The sequence below is a fragment of the Sturnus vulgaris genome, chromosome 8, assembly GCF_052056855.1.
Source record: "Sturnus vulgaris isolate bStuVul1 chromosome 8, bStuVul1.hap1, whole genome shotgun sequence".
NCBI classification, from domain to species: Eukaryota; Metazoa; Chordata; class Aves; order Passeriformes; family Sturnidae; genus Sturnus; species Sturnus vulgaris.
This window is the reverse complement of record NC_142250.1, coordinates 20,614,884-20,634,439: the sequence shown is the minus strand read 5'-3', so window position 1 is coordinate 20,634,439 and position 19,556 is coordinate 20,614,884. Positions and strand designations below refer to the sequence as shown.

Genomic DNA, 19,556 nt, shown 5'->3' with positions numbered 1-19,556 from the left:
GAAACAAGATTTTGGGGTTTTTTCCCCACATTTTTAAGTGAAATTATTTAATGAAATGTTCCCATGTTCCCTTTCTCTTTTCCATAAAATCCAGGCTTTTAGTAAAAAAGCAGACTGACAGACTGACCTAAGTACTGTCAGGTACAGGGGCTGTGCACAAGCAGTGCCTAGCACAGGTCCTGGGCCAGGACTAGTGCTCCTGTAAGTTTTACAAATAAGCATTCTCTGAAACAAGGACATGGTGTTCACCTATTTAGTTAGGAAGCCTTTGGTGATTTCACAATCCTGCTCTGCCCCTCACAGGGAGCTCACTGTCATCGCATTTCTACACCGTGCTCTGCATTTGACCAGTGACCAGCTCTGCATCCTGTGACCTGCCCTTGTGATGCAGGAAACATCCTTTGCGTGGCACCTCTCCCCTCCATTCCATGCAGGTGCTCCCTTACCAGAGACTGCTCATAAGGAGCAAATACACAGGACGTCCTTAGGGAAATACACAGAACTAAGAGCCAATGCTGCAATTGTAATTGATCTAATCAAAAGTGCATTTTGATCAAGTTATCAATTGAAATTCTACATAACTTTTCTACTCTTTATACACACTAAGAATCAGCTAAATAGAACCTCATTAGCAAAGTCATCTGATTCTGAGAAAGGACAGTGTGCCCTTAAATTAGCAGCTTGTATCTGGTTTAAGTCAACTAACACCTTACTTCACCCCTGCCTCATTTGGGGCCAGGGCTCTTCACACTGCTGGGCAGAATTCTGGAGATAAAAAAATGACAGCATGTTCAAAACAGAGCTGCCAATAATTCAAGAGATTAATTTTCAGCTACTTTATCTGCATGGGCGTACATGATGTCCAGGTATTTGGCAATGAACTACATTACTTTGCAGGTCTGGATCAGAGATTTAAAGGTAACTGAAATAATTAGTTACAGCAAGCTTTTACAATTATCCTTAGTTTATGAACTTTTTGGGGAAGCTCTTATCTTGTGTCTATGCTACACAAATACCATGAGGTTTGGATCTATAGATAGAAATTTTAGATGCTCAAGCAACTCCAACAATCACATAATGAAGAACTGTATAGAATTCTTATTTCATCGAATTTTTTTTTCCTTCAAAACTTTGCTTTGAACCATTCTGAATTTTTCAGGGAAAAACACCTTGCTACCAATCATGTAATTTTGTGTCAATGAAAATACTGTAGCACAAGGGAAACACTGTTTCTATTTTCATGTAGCTTTCTGTAAATATGTAAAGAATTAAACAAAAATTACATTTCAGAATTAAGTGTTCTGTTTTGCTAATATAACAAAAAAAAATTTAATCCACAAGATATGGACCTTTTATTTTTTTCCTTGAAGCTTCAGTCATACTTTTCTAAGGCTTTTCCTCTATTAAATGAACCTTTTGACATACTATTATCCAAACAGCTTAACCATTTGCTCTCCAATAAAGTGGAGATCAGCCATTTGGATCAGTCATCAGACTGTTCCTGGCACACACCGTCTCATTTTTGGGCAGTTCCAGGAGAGCAGATACTAAGTGAAAAGGCTGCTGTACTGGCTGGTACAGAATGGAGAGAGCTCTGTCCAGCCCACCCCCTCACTTCTGGATGCTTGGCACTGCTTCAGCTCACTCCATAATGGACCACCAAGATATTCTGAACTGGCCTGCTGAGGCCACTGGCCACTTTACATTAACCAGGACTGCTAGGACTGGAGGCTGAGCTGGCACTGAACAGACAACTTACTTCCCACCCTCAAATGGCTAGCCATCAGACTGCAAGGTTAATAAAGCTCTGTTATGAGATGACTGGTTTGGCACACACTAAGTAGAGAATATCTATCTGGTTTCTTACTGCTATGAACTCAATTTTGCTTTTGTAGAATATCCAGAACTGGGTTCAACCTTTAATTGTCTAAGCAGCTGAAACCCTGTTCTAGTACATTAGCAGAGAGAGAAAAAACAAATATGAAAGCAAGATTTTTGGGACTTAAAAGATTGTGAGAAAGAAAAATCTCATCCAGAGTGTTTATAGTAAAATCCAATACAGAATATTTTCCTATCAACATGCATGCAATTCTGGCCAGGCACAGACCTCAACAGATTTATACCCACAGGTATCAGGAGCTCTCCCTGCACCTGGGAGTGGAAAGGAAGGGAAAGGGAAAAGGGGGAGGGAAAGGAAAGGAAAGGAAAGGAAAGGAAAGGAAAGGAAAGGAAAGGAAAGGAAAGGAAAGGAAAGGAAAGGAAAGGAAAGGAAAGGAAAGGAAAGGAAAGGAAAGGAAAGGAAAGGAAAGGAAAGGAAAGGAAAGGAAAGGAAAGGAAAGGAAAGGAAAGGAAAGGAAAAAGGCCAACATTATCACTGCAAAGGTGTAAGGCAGTTGTCAGCTGAGTTGGCAGACTGTAGTCTAACATGCCTCAGCTGCATGAATGTGCAGCCCAGATGTGGCTCTGCTGCATGAATGTCAGGAGAAATGAATGAAATAACAGGGCAACAAGGTTATGGGTGAGCCAAATCCAGGAGGTACTAGGGTAATACTTCATACTCCATAAACTAAAAGTTGTTTAATCCTGCTATCTATCTATCTATCCACAGATGCTTCTACTTATCTACTCAGTCTAAGATGTTGCTTTTAGTGCTCGCCTCTCATCATTAAGAACACTATTAGCAATCTCTCTAGAAAGAAAAAAAATCAATGTATCAGACTCTCAGGATGTTTTTACATTGGGAAAAGCACCCATTACATTATCATGAAATGTTCATGGATGCATCAGAAGAAAGATGATAAATGAAGATCTTACTGTTGAATTGTTGATGGCAACAGAACGGAGGCTTTCCTCGTGGGCAGGAAGCTGGTTTATGAACGTCAGCTGGTTCAGGTCCCAGATGATGCACGTTCTGTCATCGGATCCACTCACAAAGATGCTGTAGCTTACAGATGCAGCAAGGCAGGTCACTGCCTGAGTGTGTCCATACAAAGCCTGGTGGGGAAAAACCAACCAATAAACCACAGCAGATGTGGGTGATTTACTAGGGAACCACAGTCCTACCTCATTTGCTTAGTAAGAACAAACAACCTAGTCATTCTTTGGAGAGCTGAAGAGGGAATGAGGGGGAAATACCAAAGGATATTACAGAGAAGCATCCTTGTCCTCAATTCACAGCTGAAGAAAACTGAGGGTCCAAGAGATTATATGACTTGCCCAAATTACACAGTGATTCAGGGCCCTTGGCCTACTCTTCAGACTCTAAGACAGTGCTTTGTACTCAGCAAGAAAAGAATTCACTTCAGTCCATGCAGTTTTAACTAAAATTTATGATTGGAAATTTCTCAATATTTAAAAAACTTTTTGAAATACAATTTATCAAGATGTATTTCAGTAACCTTCTCAGTCTTATCTTTCTGTGTATCTGAATAAGTACTAATACATTTCTAACACTGGTTAAGAAGAGAAACAGCATTTATGGAAAATTCTTGCTTTAAAGCAAGATGTATGTAGGAATTCCTTTCTCTTTCATCATTACACAACATTCTTTTTTTGTTGTTGTTTTATAGGTTCAGAGACATAAGGAATGCCCAGTTAACTTTAGCCTTATTTAAACAGTTTCTTTAAAAATGAAACGTGCTTTAGGCAATTTAATAGCACAGATAGAAGGCATGGATTGAAGTATACATACATATACATATACATGCTGCATACAATTTTATACAAGTATAAAACAATTGTTTTATGCAGCATTCTCAAATGACAGCAGTGTACAGTTCTGCTATGTATCCACAGTAAATGACAGTGAAACCTGTAGGGAAACAGAGGAAAAGTTCTTCACAGCTTTCCTAAAAAGCCTTTCAGGGCTCATTTTTTTAGCTGCCGTACTGTGAAAAATCAGACCCACCAGTTTCAGTCTTTGGTTTTCAAAAGAAATGCATATTGCTTGCTGACTTTCTATGACATTATTAGCACATTTCTAGGTTCTATCTCAGTTCAGCTTGAAGCAGGGGAGCCACATGTACCAGATGTCTTTTGTGGACACACCTCATCCTCTTTTCCAGCATGTGACTGTGATACTGAACTTTGGCTGGCTAACATGCCCTGCCACCTGCCAAGGTCACCAGGACAACAGCAATCAAACATTAATCCACTGGTGAAGAAGCTGAGCTGCAGCAGGCTCTGTATTACTGAAGGTGACCCACAATGCGAGGGATGGCTTTCAGCTTGGCACTTACTCCATTCACAAGGACTGTCAACTATAAATGCTGGCACAAAATTAGGTCTCTAACTGTGGTTTTCAGAAGTCAGAAACATTCTCACCTAAGCATGGAAAAGAAGGCTCAGTGGTAGCTTTGGACTGGCTGTAGAACACTGTTTTTACAAAGGACTGGGCATAATCAAGTGCCCATACTTGAGAACTGTGCAAGACTGCTGCAAAAAAAGGCTGGGACAAGGCAGGGCCAAGGGGTCAAAACTTCCTCTCCTTTCTCCAAAGCACAAAAGAAAACATATCCAGTGTGAAAGCATCCAACTGCCAAATCAAGCCAAGCTAAGCTCCTGCACAAGTTTCACTAAAACATTTTGTCTTTTATTTTAACCCATGAATATTTAAATACAAGATGAGTGTGGAAGAGAGTGATAGACCTGCACACAATTACAATATCAGCTTCAGCCCAGCAGTCTCAATGCATACTCATGAAAAAATATCTCATGTTTTTTGATTCCCTACATATTTTCATTATCACTCTGCAAAGACTGACAGCTCTTTCCTTAATGGGAAATATCCTGCAGCATATTTGCATAAAGATCTCGAGGCCTATCTCCAAAGTATTTTGACAAATACCAAAAGACAAGAAGGACAGCTTCACTGCAGGAATGTTTAGTCCATGAAAACCTAAACCAAGTTTGACCATTCAACTTAACTGGCTGACAAGGACACAGACACTTTACAGATAGGCTCCACACCTTCCTGAGAGGTCTGTGAGGCACAGAGCACACCTTGGCCAAGTGTTTCATTTGGCCCAGAAATTCTGGTGACTGGATCGCACAGATCCCTCTGCCAGTAAATTGCATGGATCAATACACTCAATCTTTAGTGTTCCACAAAACTGGGGAAGCAGATCCCACTAGAGAGGCAAAAGCTACTTTTTCTGCAGAAATATAGTTTCTGTACTTTGCTACATTCCAAACCAGAATGTGTCGGTCCCGTGAGACAGCTGGTAAGTGAATAGCATCCACTTTATAGCACATAAGCTGTTCTTAAGCAAAGCTCACTCTTAGGAAATTTTTTTGTTCAGCAGAAAAAGCAGCCACCATGAAACAGTGAATTACATGAAAGCAGAAAGTAATTCACTGGAAGACATTTAGAACCATAGTTCAAGTTTACATCCAGTCCAGATAGTCATAAAAAGAATAAAAGCCTCTGCTAGCAAAGTAAAGGGAAAAATACAGAATTTGTTATTGCATGATCTCATACCACTTTGTGGATTTTGCGTAATACCAAATTAATCACAGTGGAACACATCAGCAAAGCTGATTTTAGATTGTTAAAGACATTATAATGCAGATAAAAGACAGCCTCTTTGGCTGCCTGAAACTCAGACTGACCCCTGGCTGGTATCGTTTAGATGCTGATGAAAATGATTGCTTATGCTTTTCTCTACTGCTAGTTCTTCTATTTCTATGTTCATGTCCTCCTTTCGAATAATAACTGGATGGATTAAAAGGTCATCAGATCTTGTCTCATATTTCTGTCTTCTACAGCATTAAACATCATAAACCTCAAAAGAGAGGCTGCTCTAAAACAGTTTCCCCTGTTAATTTCAACACGAATTCCAACAAGGGCTTTGGATAATGAGGACAAAACCTATAGCATTCTTACTTGATGTATCCCTCGCTCACAGAGTGACAGCTAAACCTTTTATGTTCTGAAGTCAGGCTGAGAAAAAAGAATCAAGACCTTTGCCTGGCTGAACCTTCATCTCCAGCAGCTAAATTTGCAGGATGTTTTAAATATCCTGTCCATTGCTGTAGCAGCCCAGAACAAATTATAAGCAGGTGATACTTGTTTTTGAAAATAACCCAAGGGCTGCACTTCAAGAGAGGAGAATGTGCTTTATCTTCATTATTTCTTTTATCATGATGAACTTTGAAAATGCTACTAAAGGGAAAAAAACCACCAAGTGGCACTAATAGCTATGAGCTGTTGGTATAAGGCATATTATCAGCTCCTGCCCTGATACAGGCTGTCACATGATACTGCTTATTGCTGCTTTTTTCCTGCCTTCTTATTCAACAAAGATCTTCTTCTGACAAACGTCTGAGAGTTAAAAACCTTATCTTCTGAGTCTCATTAAGTTCCATAGCTTAAGAGCCACAGGACTTACCTGTCTCAGGTTTAGACATTTCACTTTGTCCTTGACCAGGGAGAATTCCCAGACACACACAACTGAGCTTGTTCCAGATGTGATTATGGTGGTTGCTGAAGGACACACTGCACAGAGGCACTTTCCCCAGTCTGCCATGCACTCAAATGTAGTCACATTCTGTACAAGAAAGCATCTCTTAAGTCAAATGCTCATCTGGTGATACCATATATTTACTATTACCAAATGACAGATTCAAGTTTTCTAAACTGACCCTCCATATTTTAAATCTAAGAAACAAAAGCTCAGTCTCTGTGTGAGCACAGCTGTGAACATACAGACATGCACAGGCTGTGGCAGCATGCAGCTGTGCCATCTTACAGGGGCCAAACAGGAATGCTGAACAAGGCCCAATATCTCGTGTCTTAGGAGATCTGGGTCCTGATTCCTCTTGTGCCACACTTCCTACACAACTTCAGGAAAGCTCATTCTGCCACCATATTATAACAGAAGGCAAACATTCCATGTAGATTAAAAAGAAGTGTCAGGATGTGATGGCCACTGCTAACAGTTACTGCCAGGCCCTGCAATCCTCCCTTATTTGAATTGAAAAGCCAAAAGACAAATTCCATTCTGTGCTCTGTTGGCAGCACCCAAATCAGTTTAAAGCAGTGTCATGTCTATTACACACTGCAACAATTACAGCACAAGCATCCTCCTGCACATTCTGCATTAGCTCTCCCCAACAACTGGGACAACACCCTGGTGCCAATGATTCCCGTGGAGTTAGATGGCAGAGCTACAAATCCTCTACTACAGACAGAACAAACCTTTACCTGCTTACAACAAGGACTAAAGTTTCTGATAAACTCATGTCCACCTGCACTGCTGACCCAGGGAAAATTCAAGTTTGACTCCTAACTCTTACTCATAATGACTGTGAAATCACACACACTATGCTCAGCGTCACCCTGAGTTTTGAAGTGACAAACTGAATAACTGATGCCTGCAGCAACACTGTGAACGGCTAAGCACTGATTTTATTAAACAGGGAGCAGAAATTAAAATATATCTCATGGCTTTTTCATTTCCATTGACTTTGGGTATGTCTGTAAAAACATAATGAATGCCCCTTGCACAAATATCCAAGTCAGTATCTTGCTGAATTACATGTTATGCTATTCTGGTAACTCAGAATTAAGCTAACTCAGAATTCTTTGATTAACATTATCCCAAATACATCCAAAAATCAGTGTATTTATGGCAGAGGAGGAAGCTAGATCTGTCAAGAGCCCTAACAAGCAGTGTGATGATATAGACCATTTATTTTAACAGCAAAGAAGTAAGAGTATTAACTTCATTATTTTGAATGAATGCACTGGGCAAAGCTGGAGCCAGAGGAGAATTGACAGATGGTTCTGTCTTAATTCCAGCAGAAATTTCTGCACAATGAAATTTCTAATTAGTAACCAGGAGACCTTGTGATGTCCTTATGACCTATGGACAACACAATCACTGGGTGGAAAACCTGAGATAATTTAGAGGCAAATGCCATGTTTTTGAGCAGTGTAAAATCATTTTACACTATCTTGTATATCCAACTTGGGATTCCTCAAGAAGCTTGACTGTGAGAAAGTCCTGTACAGCATCCTCTGAAATCAGCTCTCAAACAGCCTCTGAAATGGGTGCCCAAACCAGTCAAAGACCACAACATATAATTAATTTCTTGAATTCTTAGTTTTTTTCTTATTTACCTTCTCAGATCCATAGTTGCCAAAACAGCAGGTGAAGTCCTCAAATCCCCAGCAGAATGTTTTGCTCCAAAGAGGAGGAATCAAAATTTTATTTTTTTCGACAGCCAGAATGCCTTTCTCTGTATGAACAATGTGCCCAATAGCTCCCTTGGGGTAGTCTGGCAAGACAGAGAAAATATTTAATTCTGTTGGGTTCAGAACACTTATGTTAACTTTTCTCCTTGCACAGCTCGTGTGGTGAGGCTGGTGAGTCTCACATCTGGGCTCAGTGCTGTGGCCAGGCCCACAGACAGAAATCCCCTCTGAAACAGAGATTCCACACACAGGAGTGGAAATGCTCCTCTCCAATGGACCACATAAATCCATGCAGAGAGGGTGACGTCTAATAAAAAAAAAAATCTGTTCCAAACTCTGCAATAGAAGTTTGAAGAAGTTTTCAGTGCCCACTCCTAATGCAAAGATTAAAAAATCACAATTGGCAGAAGGGATCTTGACTGAACCAACTCGTACAAAGCTGTGTGATCTTGAAAATCCAGATTCATCCTATCCAAGAACTGTGTACTTGTTAGCTCAGAAAATGGAACACAGCCCCTGCAGCACCTTTTATGGTAACTGGTGAGAGCTTCAGATTCTGCAGACTGCTCACAAAAGGAGGAAGAATTCCACTTGAGTGAAGGAACAGCCCAGTCTCCCTTCCTGCTGAACCTTTCCCTTGAGCATTCCTAGATGGATGTGGTTTCGTGAAGAGCTAGAACAAAGGAATGTAATTGAAAAGTAAGTCTCTATTTGCAAGACCATGCAGGAGAAACACCTGTTTAAATCCTTAAGCACAGACTCCAGGACCACCATACATGACCCTCTTAATTAAATCAAAATCTTGCACATACTACGTTTTCATCAGACTACATCCCTCCCTCAGAGAGGGACAGAAAGATAATCCCAGCAATTCCAGACAAGAAAGAAAAGTGCAGGTGAGACTTTGAGCTAAGTTTTAGTTGAGTTTACCCATTCCCAGACTAGTGATTACTTGTGTGACTGTACTGAAGGAGCAGAACCCAGCGCTGATGCTCTGGGTATGGCATACAAGCATGGTTAGAAAGTGGAGGTGCATACTCACATAGTACACAATCTGGAAAAGCCTATAGCTCATCTTTCAGCAGATTTAAATCAGAAGATATTTCTGATTTAAGTTTCTGTTACTGGTTTACAGAAAAAATACTGTAAGATCAAGATAGATTGTGTTCTCTACTGTCATGATAAAGTGGTACCTGCTTTGGTATCTGTCCAAAGTTGCTGATAAATCCCAGGATAGTGCTCTTAATGAGAGGATCTTTAATGTTGTTGAGGTCCATCTTGTCTCCATAGAAGTAAGGGTGGTAGGTGTTAACTGCCTCCACTGCAGCTGAGCCATGCTGCTTGTGGCCAAAAATAAGGTCTATCCAGCGATGAAGGTGTGCACTGACATAGTCACTTTCCAGTGCCTGAAACCAAAACAAAATTACTTAATTCACCAGACTGTATCCATTAGAAATGCATTACTGCTTTCCAATCCTTGCCAGAGACAAATCCTCTGCAAGTCAATCATCACACTTTCAGCTTCTCCAGTGCCACCATTCTCAGTACATCCTCATAAAACACTAAAACTAAGCCCATAGGAAAGAGAAGGACAGAGTGCCACATGTTTGACTTAAAATAGGAGCAATATCCTTAGAGACAACACAGGTGGGTTCCACAAAGTAAAATTAAAGCATTCCACAGATCTTGGAACTCACAGTGATTGGCACATGGATTAATAGGACCAGAATGAGCAATTACTACTGGAGAAGAATGGAAGAGATGCTACAAGGTAATATATCCACCTAAATGTGGGCTCTGTAGAAAGCTCAGTGCAATCACAGAGGAAAATTTTGTGCTTGAAAAACCCAGAAAGCAAGTTCATAAGCCGGGGACACAAGTTCAAGCTGAACCTGTGCCCACCACCAGGCTATCCAGTCTTACCTGTGAGGTTTCACTAAATATTACTGCTCCTGCCATCACCTCACCAAATTTTTGTGTGTTCCCAAACAGCCTTGCCCAATGATTCAAGCAGCAGTGTCAAGCATTATTAAAAGCACTTCCCTATCTCCAAATCATTTGACTGAGTAATCCCTGATGTTCAGTGAAAGGTCTTCCAAGCAGACCAGCCCACGCAAAGCACAGCAGAAATAAACAAACTAATGGGATCCAGAACAATGGCTCATTTCACAGAGCAGACAGTTGCCCAGTGCAGCTGGTGTAAATGACCCTGCCCACAGCTATAATGATCACAGGGCAGCTCACAGAACAAGCACAGTGTACAATCTGTCCCTGAACAGACTCAGAACTCATTCTTATTAATAAAAGCAGTTAGTCCATGAATTACAAACTGTAAATTTTGACTGGCATTCCTGCCAAAGCAAAACAAAGCAACTAACAGAGCAGTAACTGTGCAGCCTCTCAGTATTTCACTGAGCACTATGGCAAGCCCAGCCAGCAAGGGAGAACTCGTGCTTTAGGGAGGAAGTAAATACATTTATTTAGTGGGCTAGATTCCGAACTTACTAAGCATGAAACAGGAAGCTGTTCAGAGTTATATGTCAAGAACAAATCTTAACATATGAATATTGTTGAAAGCAATAGTCAAAACTCAGAACAGTGTCAACCTCCATCTGTTTTATGCACCAAACTCATTGTGGAGCCTCCTAAAAATGGCCACAATACCAGTGGTTACTACCTCCAGCCTTGTGGATGATTTCAGAGCAGACAGAAACGTTCATGTTTCAGATTCAAGATCTCTGACTCTTCATTTCTGGGTTAGACAAAGTCTCCCAGGCAGGTTAATTAAGATGTCTTGCACTCCCCTGTGTAGTACCTAGTATCAGCAATGGTTGAAGAGACAATACTGCAGACTGTACAGGAAATCTGATCAGGTCTGGCGAATTATTAAGAAGACAAGTCTATAAACATGATCTTTCATCTGCTAAGCTATTCCTATTTGAGATTTAAATTAATTTATCAGCTGTGCCAATGTTATTAAATAGTGCAGCCCAGTGGAAGCAGTTCTGTAGACAAATGGTAGAGAGCACCCTGTATCCACATTAAATGCACTCTAGGGGCTTTATTTCCAACTAAATCCAGAGTGCTCATGCAGGCTGAATGCTACCAGCATCTGGAGCACAAAACTTTACTTTTCAGAACAAAAGAGTGCAGCTTCAGGAGTGCAGCTTTTCTTTCATTTCATCCAAACAAATCCAGTTCACACAATCTGAGATTATTCTACAGTGACAGCAAACCCATGCTAAGCAGAGATTACTGTAGTTTCATTTCCAAACTGCACCATTACTCCAAAGCACAAGGTAAAAGCAGATTTCTCCATAGTATCCAAGTGGCTTTGGAGTGTTCACCATTACACAAGTAGTAAGGAGCTCAGTAGTTTACCTTCCAAACAAACCACAATAGAATAGACAGGATGTCTCCCTATGTCTTTCTTTGAAAAGCATCTGTATAAAATTGCAGCATCTTTCAGACATCCATGGCTTTTTGTCTGCAACATAGCTGGTAGGGAAGGATGCTGCCTTTCCCATATTTGGGGAACTGGCAAACAGAGATTGAGCACCTAAGAAAGACCACAAGACAGAGCAGTGAAAGAAAGCAGGCAGCCCCAAAACCTCCATGCCTTCCATGGAGCCACTGAGGAATATGAGGGAACTGTTACATATTTGACCTCAATGGCCAAAACCAATATGCATTAGTAGGAGACAGGGCATTCACTGGACTCAACTCTTCCTTTTAGAAGGGACTGTATTTCCAGCAGCAGGTGCACACAAAACTTAGATGAGGATCTTCTTCCTCCATGTACCTGTATCATCATGTGGTTGTGGGCACTGACAAAAGCTCAGATCTCTCTTCCCTTCCATCACTTTTCAGTGTGAACAGAGCTTTTAGCCTCTAAGTCATTCTCTACACAACTTTAGAGATGTTTGTCTAAGTAATACCTATTATTGTATATGCACAGGAAATTAAGCATTCTTTGTTCTAAGTTCTTTGGCATAAAAACTCCGATGACTGCATTTTCAAAATGATTGAAGACAAAATTTTAGTAGGTTATCCATAACAAGAGTTATCCATTTCAAATTTGGTAAAGCAGCAAGATAGAAATTTAATTTCCTTTAAATACTTTTTAGCATTTTTGTTCTGACACAGATTTAAAGTGAAGTGTTCAGGCCATAAATTCAAAATAGAAACTAAAGAGAGCCTCTTAATCTCTAAAATGAAAAGATGAAATATCTCACTGTATAATCAACAGTCATAAAAAAAACAAAAACAAACAAAGGCGGGATTGTTGCACAAAAAAAAGTAGCAAGCACAGGCTCAGATCATATCCATGTTCACTCCCAGGAGTAACCTGAGTGTGTGAATGAAACCAGAGTTGAACTGGTTCTCTCTCATACTCAGTCACTCACAAGCCAAAGAGTTTGCAGCATAAGGAACCTTCTAGAAAGTAAGGGGAGGCCTACAAAAAAGCCAGAGAGGAACTTTTTTCAAGGGAATATAGTGACAGGATAATGGGGAATAGCTTTAAATGGAGAGGGTAGATTTACATCAGGTACTAGGAAGGGATTGCCCACTGTGAGGATGCTTAGAATTTAGAACAGGTTGCCCAGAGAAAATTGTGGATGCCCCATTCCTGAAAATATTCAAGGTCAGCTTGGATGGGGCTTTGAACAACCTAGTCTAGTGAAAAGTGTTCTTGCCCATGGCAGAGGGGCTGGAACTAGGAACTTTAAGGTCCCTTCCAACTCAAACCATTTTATGATTCTATGAAAGTAATGGTAACTTAGTGGGAACATTGTGGTTGCCATTAATGGTTCAGAGAACAATGAAGGAAAGCATTTACAAAATAAGAGCATGACCCTGGTTTTGCTCAAAAGAAGGAGAAGAAGTTAGGGTAGTAAGGAGGTCAGAGGATTTAAGCCAGCATTTTGAGAGGTCAGCTGTGGAGAGGCTTATTTGGAGACGCCAAAATAGAAAAGATGGTTGTATCCACAGGCTTGGATACAATCACCTACAAAGTGATTATTGAGAGAGAAAGTTGAAATCCCTAGGGCAGGACCTGCTGAGCAGAGGTGAGAACCCACTGAGGCAAAAACTGTAGCAACATGACACACCAGAATAATGTAATGCCTGGAAAAAATCATGGGCTGTTAATTTAGCCCCACCAATGGTAACACATCCATTCATCACAGCTATACACAGCAGCAGTCCGTGTGCACTCACACATGCAGCTCACCCAAAGAAATCTGATTAATGCAGGAGCAGTAGAGAAACCTGCACCGAGATACTATGCTGCAAAGTCTGAGTTCAGTGCAACAATCTTCATACAGAATTGCTTCTGCATTCACTTTTATGTAGCAGATGACATCACATGGAAGACTTTCTAACTATTAATAGATAGCACTAATTGCAGTAAGTCTCAGGACCTTAGAGCTATTTGCTTTCAAATTGCCAAGGCTGACTCCATTAAGGGCAGAGAATTACATTAGGTTTCCCCCATCCCAACCTCCAAAAATAAAAAAACCCCAACAACTTTAGTTCTGGCATGACTCAGAGATGGAAATAAATAATTTAAATAAAGACAAAGATTGTTAGCAACAATAAGGAACTGTATGCATATAAATTCTTGTGTATTATATTATGTTCTCTTACACTTGTGGGCTGAGATATGTTCATGCCACAAACCTACATATAATCCACATCTGGTCTGGAAAGTTTGCCTTGATCCAAGGTGAATTTTTAGGCAGAGAAACAGACATGCAAAGTTCAGAACCAACACAAACTTCACAAAGGCAGCATGCACTTGGATCCAACATTTTCATTTGTGACTCTGGCCTTCAGAGCTTCATTTTCAGTGGGACCCAGGCAGCATTTTGTTACAAATATTTATATTCACTGACCTGTCTGTGCAGGAGAATGAATTTATGGGGGTCCCCATCTGCCCAAGGAGGAAGCTGCACATCTCCCAGCACTGTTCCATCCTGCATGCAGCCTGCAGAAATTACAAAGGGAGAATCCAAAACAAGAATCAGACACATTGAAAATAGGAAACAACTTCACTAAAACACTGTGGTCAAAGGAAATTGAGGTGATTTTCCCACATTTCAGGTTCATCAAATTTAGCACCACAGAAGACTGAAGAACCAGTGTTCTGGGATTTCTGATCCAGTAATAAAGCAGTGAGAAGATTTTCTAGTAAGTGTCACTAATGCAGTAAAAACATGCATGTTCTCAGCACAAACTGCTTTAGTACAAAATGCAAACACAGACAGGACAAACGTGTTTGCACAACTTTCTTTTTATACATAATCCTGGGGGCCTAACTGCCAAATATTCCTACCAAAGCAGCCACTGAGAGGGATTTTGTTCTCAAGTCCTTTGCAACCTGATTCCTTTCAGAAGGTGAGCATATGTTCCTAATTCAGAGCACAGTGTTGTGCAACTGGATTAAGTCAAATCTAAGTTGAGGCTCAGATCTGGGTCCACAAGTTTCCCTACAATTTAGCAGCAAACAGATTTGTGTTCTTGGCTTTGCCTATTTAAAAATCTTCTTGTATATTTGCTCCATACTGGCAAGATTCTGGTGCCATTTGGGCGTCCCCATTCAATTCCACTCAGGTCAGTCTCTGTATCTTGATTTTAGCCAGGTTTTGTTTCTTGGCCTCCTCTCAGGAGGAAACTACCCTAATTCTTTGTTATCTTTTAACAAACTTCTAACAGATGTTTTTTCTTATTTTTATATATAAATATAAACGTTATTATCTTTTAGCATGCCTCAGGTCACTGACACCTTAAATACAATTATAGCTAGATTTCAAAGGGTTAAGTTGCCTTTGCTGTCACAAATTCAGGATGATTCTTCAGGTATTTTTCCTCTGCCTTATTTGTTAACCAACCAGTGTCTGTTAAAGAAAGCAGCTTTGCATTGCAAATGGTGTGAAAGTCCTGTAAAGTGAAGTGAAGTGAACCAGAACTGCCATGCCTATTTCTGAATTGTGTTTTTTCTGGATTCTCTCTGAGCCTTCATCATGGATGCAGAAAAGTCTAGAGACAGTGCAAATTCAGAGGGGATTATGATCTGCTTGAGGAGAGGGAAAATATATCAAGTTCATGTGAGTTGTGCAGAACCTTTGAAGATGAGAGTCAGAACTTTTGGAAACTATTCACCTTGTGATATCATGCAGAATAAAAAAAAACAAAAACAAAACGACCTTTCACCAACACCATTTAACAACTGACACATCTCCGAGAGTATAACACATTTCTATTAGCTAAACAGATGTGATAATATAGGCCAAACTTTCAAAAGCAGTCAACTAGATTGGTTATATAAAACTCCACTTTTGTGTGACTAAATGTGTAATTCTTTTGCCCAGAAATTAATAGGAACTACTTGCTTCTTCCTGGCCTAGAAACTTAGTTCTTCCTACATAATTCAGTTTTCAGAAGCTTGTATTCTTGTAGTGTTATTTGAATAAAAATTGATCTCATCATTAGAAAGACTCATCCACATAGTCCAGAGACCAACATTTAACATATGATCTGGATCTTTCCTTTTGGTAGGATGCTGGAAGGAACACTTCCTACAACTTACCAAGTTCAAAGTGATTTGCATTGGTTAGGAACTCTGGCAAGTAAAAGAATTCAGGGATGAGCTCCCTGACATCACTCATGTTGTCCCTGGAAGCTGATTCCCATGTGCTCTTGACACTGTGAAACATCCGGTCTGCAACATCAAAACTCCCACCCTGTGAAATGGAGACAGACAAAAACACTTCAGTGTGAGTACTCTGTTAAATCAAAAGCATCTCAGCCAATTTTGCAATGCCCCTTATCACACGATGATAAGAGGATGTCTCAAGATCTGTCCCAACTCCATCTACTGTGGTCTTGTTATGAGTCCTGATTTTTAGATATAAATGTTGAGAGGCCATAAAGCTTGGAGTCTTAGCACAGCCTGCAATAACAGAGGCAAGCAGGGAATATTCCCATGCCCATTTTTAATGCTTTTGAAAGCAATTAATTTATTTCATTCCAGAGTGATTTGCAAGCAATGGACCACTTTACTTGTGACTGAAACATTTCTCAACAATCTTAAGTGCAATTCTCCTGTGAAAAAAATCCTTGGAGAAGGAGAAGCTACTACTGAAGTAACATTAATTCGATCCAGGAAAACAGGAAAGCCCAGTGCACAGGAGTGTGCAGGAACTGGTCATTCTGTATGGGAAGGAAGGACAGCATAAAGAGGGGAGAAAAAAAAATTTCTGAGACCTGAACTGAACTAGTAAGTAATGGAGGTAAAAAAACGACCTCACATCTTGAGAATATCGGAACAATTTTAAATTAATGAGAGTCAAACATTAGACAAAAGTGGCCTTAGTATTCCAGGACATCATTCCAAATGAAGGCCTCAAGAGGAAATTTTTTTTAAAAGTCACTTACTGAATGAAGCATATATGCCTTTTAAATGAAACCATTTTTCCTGCAGAATTTCCTAACAGGATTTCAGATTCTGTATTCATTTGTGAAAATCCAGGTTTACCTTTACATATGGAACCCAACATGGAGTATGGAAGAATTTAATGTAGCAAAATTTCTATAATAATGGAAATAACCAAGTAAAAATCAGTTTTTGGAGATCGTCTGAATGAGTTTGTCAGAAATACCAAACTATTTTAGAGGGAAGCTGACTTTTTAACTGTATTAAAGTGACAGAACTGAATTGTTTCTCAATACCTAGTTCAGGTGCTGGCAGCAGTGCTCCCAGGCTAATATAAATATTTCTCATTGTGGTTAATTAATTTGGATTATATGTCATGGGACATAACTCTACAGCCCACTGCCAGGGCTCAACAGAGATTGTCAGAGATAGAATGAATACCTTTAAATAGTTCTGTAGTACAGTGAACATGTATGAATGATTGCTCACCCTCAACAATTCAATCCTCAAAGCTGCTTCCCTAGACAAAAAGAATAAGCCAGTGGAATTATATAATGAAGACACTAAAACACAGACGAGGTTCAAGAGTCAATCTGTTCAAGATATGAGATGCTGTCAGGTTCTATCTATGGCTGACCTCTTGGGAAAACAAAACCTTTACTGAGTTTTTTCTCTGCCTGTAGACTGCTGCATATGCCAGATGAGGAGGATGCTGTATTTCTGCACTGTAACAATCAGCTGCAGTTTGGACTTGAAATCTATTATATAGGCAAACAACATTTAAGCTCTCATGCAGTGAGGATGGGACCCCACTCCCATGGATCAGATGAAGGCCAGCAGCAGTTCCCACATGGGTTTCTGATGCTAACAACAACTGAACCACTGCCTTTTTGGCTCCCCCGAGTACTTGCACACTTTGGTTGCAACTCCTTTTGATCTGCTCTGCTCAGTCTGGCAACTCCAAGTCAAGAAGTAATTTTTGCCATATTTTTCTTAGGGAGAAAACACCTTCATGGATAAGTTCTCAGAAGACAGTAGTCAGTAAACCCCAAGTGCTGAAGCCCCATTCCTGGCTTGTCTTTTGAGATAGACTCACACCAAAACTAAACATATATTCCAGATGGAAAGATCCCATCCCTCCTTCCCCTAAGGGGAATTCTGGTCAGGCTTCTGGTCCAGCCTCATCTGTAAATGACAGCATAGTTCTGCTTTAGCTTCTTGTCCTTCTTCCTTATTATACCAGTGACAATTGTGAAGCCTTCCCACACCCATTCAAGGGACAGAGTGAAAAAGTGACTAATCACATGAGCAAGCCTATCTGGAGTTAATCTGATGCACAAGGTCATCTTGCTCTTGATCATTATTAGGCAGGGACCCTTGGAGTCAAATTCAAATTGAAATTAAAACAGAGTAGAAGGGGGACTATAAATAAATCAACAGCTAACAAGTATCTCATTGAAGCATATTAAAGGGCTTTGTATATTTAATCTGCACACAGTGTGCTCTGTCTGGTGGTGATTGATGCTTTTTCATCTTTTTTTGCAGCTTTTATGAGAGCTGGTGGTAATCTCCTGAGAAACAATATGATTTGTAATAAAAAGATTACCTGTATTAAATAAAAATAATATATACATAGGAAATGCTGTTAGCGCGACAAATCTGGTTAAAGATATTACCACCACGAAAAAATGTGATTTTTTCCCTGGCTGTCTAATTCATTTTAGGGAAAAGTAATATCTTTAAAACTTAAGCCTGTATTATTTATAAAGGAAGCAATAACTGATTTTCCCATTTCCTATATTAATAAATTTATTTGCATATATTTATATCAGAATTAATGAGTTTTCTCTCTCTATGAATGCAAAAACTGCACTGAAAGGGAAAAAGAATCAGGAATTGCTTTATGCTTTTAGATTGCAAGACAGCAAACTCTTATGACTTTTCTACAGCTAGACACAGTAGTTCTCTGCTTTCAGCAGAGGCCTTGCTGTCACCAAAAATACTGGGAAAATATGCTTTTTAAAACTACAGTCCAGCAGGGTATATACAAAGCAAGCAGGCAAAATGATCCCTAGAGAGCAATCAGAACTTCCCAAATTTGTAACACTAAGCATCACCTTGGTGGTGCTCTAGACCCAGAGACCTCAGTGTATCTAGGAGTTGCTTATGAAGGTGCAAAGGCTTACAACATGCCCAGAGATGCTGAGAAGTTGTTACCTGCTGGTAGTGCTCAGATGACTGCTCGAGAGTCAGTAACACCATGAAGGGTAAAGACCTTGCTCTCTAAAAGTATTTTTGAGAGTGAAACTTCAAGAAAAGTCAACTTGATAGCTGAAATGTAAGAGTGGGAAAAGAATAAAAGGGGAAAGAAAAGCTGAGTTGACAAAAAGCAAATCTCAATATTGAGGGCAGGAAGTCCTAGAATGCCTTTCAAAGACACTAAACATGGGAACCTTTACTGCTCTTTTGTGGTGCTGAGACCAATTATTGAAAAGAATCCCAGGAGGTACTTGACCAAGGTAAAGTGGGAGGTACCAACCAATACCTGTTTGATAACAAGCCAAGTTTTCCTCCATTCCAGTACAATAGGCACAGCATACACAAAGTTTTATTCAGAGTCAGATTTCAAGACATTTTTTAAAAAGTGAAATAAGGTTTCTCCTGTACAGTCCCACTACTGAAGACAATACTTCCTCACTTTTGCCTTCTGTGGTCAGGTGCAAATCAACTGTTCGACTTGAGAGACAAGGTGTTATGCCAACATCAGTTTTTCAGAGTGCACCCAAGTTGTTGCATGTCCTTGTCATGTATTCAGACTGTCCATTTGCAGATATAAATGTAGATTTTTTTCACTTTTTAAGATGCTGAGAAGCTTTCACAGCTCCCAAAGGCAGCAGCACCCTTCCAAGAGCTTAGGTGTGG

The 19,556-nt window shown here is 40.0% G+C and overlaps 1 protein-coding gene across 1 annotated transcript in view; it reads right to left on the bottom strand.

Moving 5' to 3' along the window:
- Positions 1–19,556, bottom strand: part of WDFY4 (WDFY family member 4) — a 127,508-nt gene that overhangs the window by 4,852 nt on the left and 103,100 nt on the right. The window contains exons 52-58 of the mRNA XM_088169085.1: positions 15,789–15,942; positions 14,095–14,186; positions 9,391–9,603; positions 8,723–8,870; positions 8,123–8,280; positions 6,390–6,548; positions 2,815–2,994 (exon numbers count right to left, since the gene is read on the bottom strand). Of these exons, the coding sequence (XP_088025211.1) occupies positions 2,815–2,994; positions 6,390–6,548; positions 8,123–8,280; positions 8,723–8,870; positions 9,391–9,603; positions 14,095–14,186; positions 15,789–15,942 (1,104 nt within the window). The remainder of the gene's footprint in view (positions 1–2,814; positions 2,995–6,389; positions 6,549–8,122; positions 8,281–8,722; positions 8,871–9,390; positions 9,604–14,094; positions 14,187–15,788; positions 15,943–19,556) is intronic.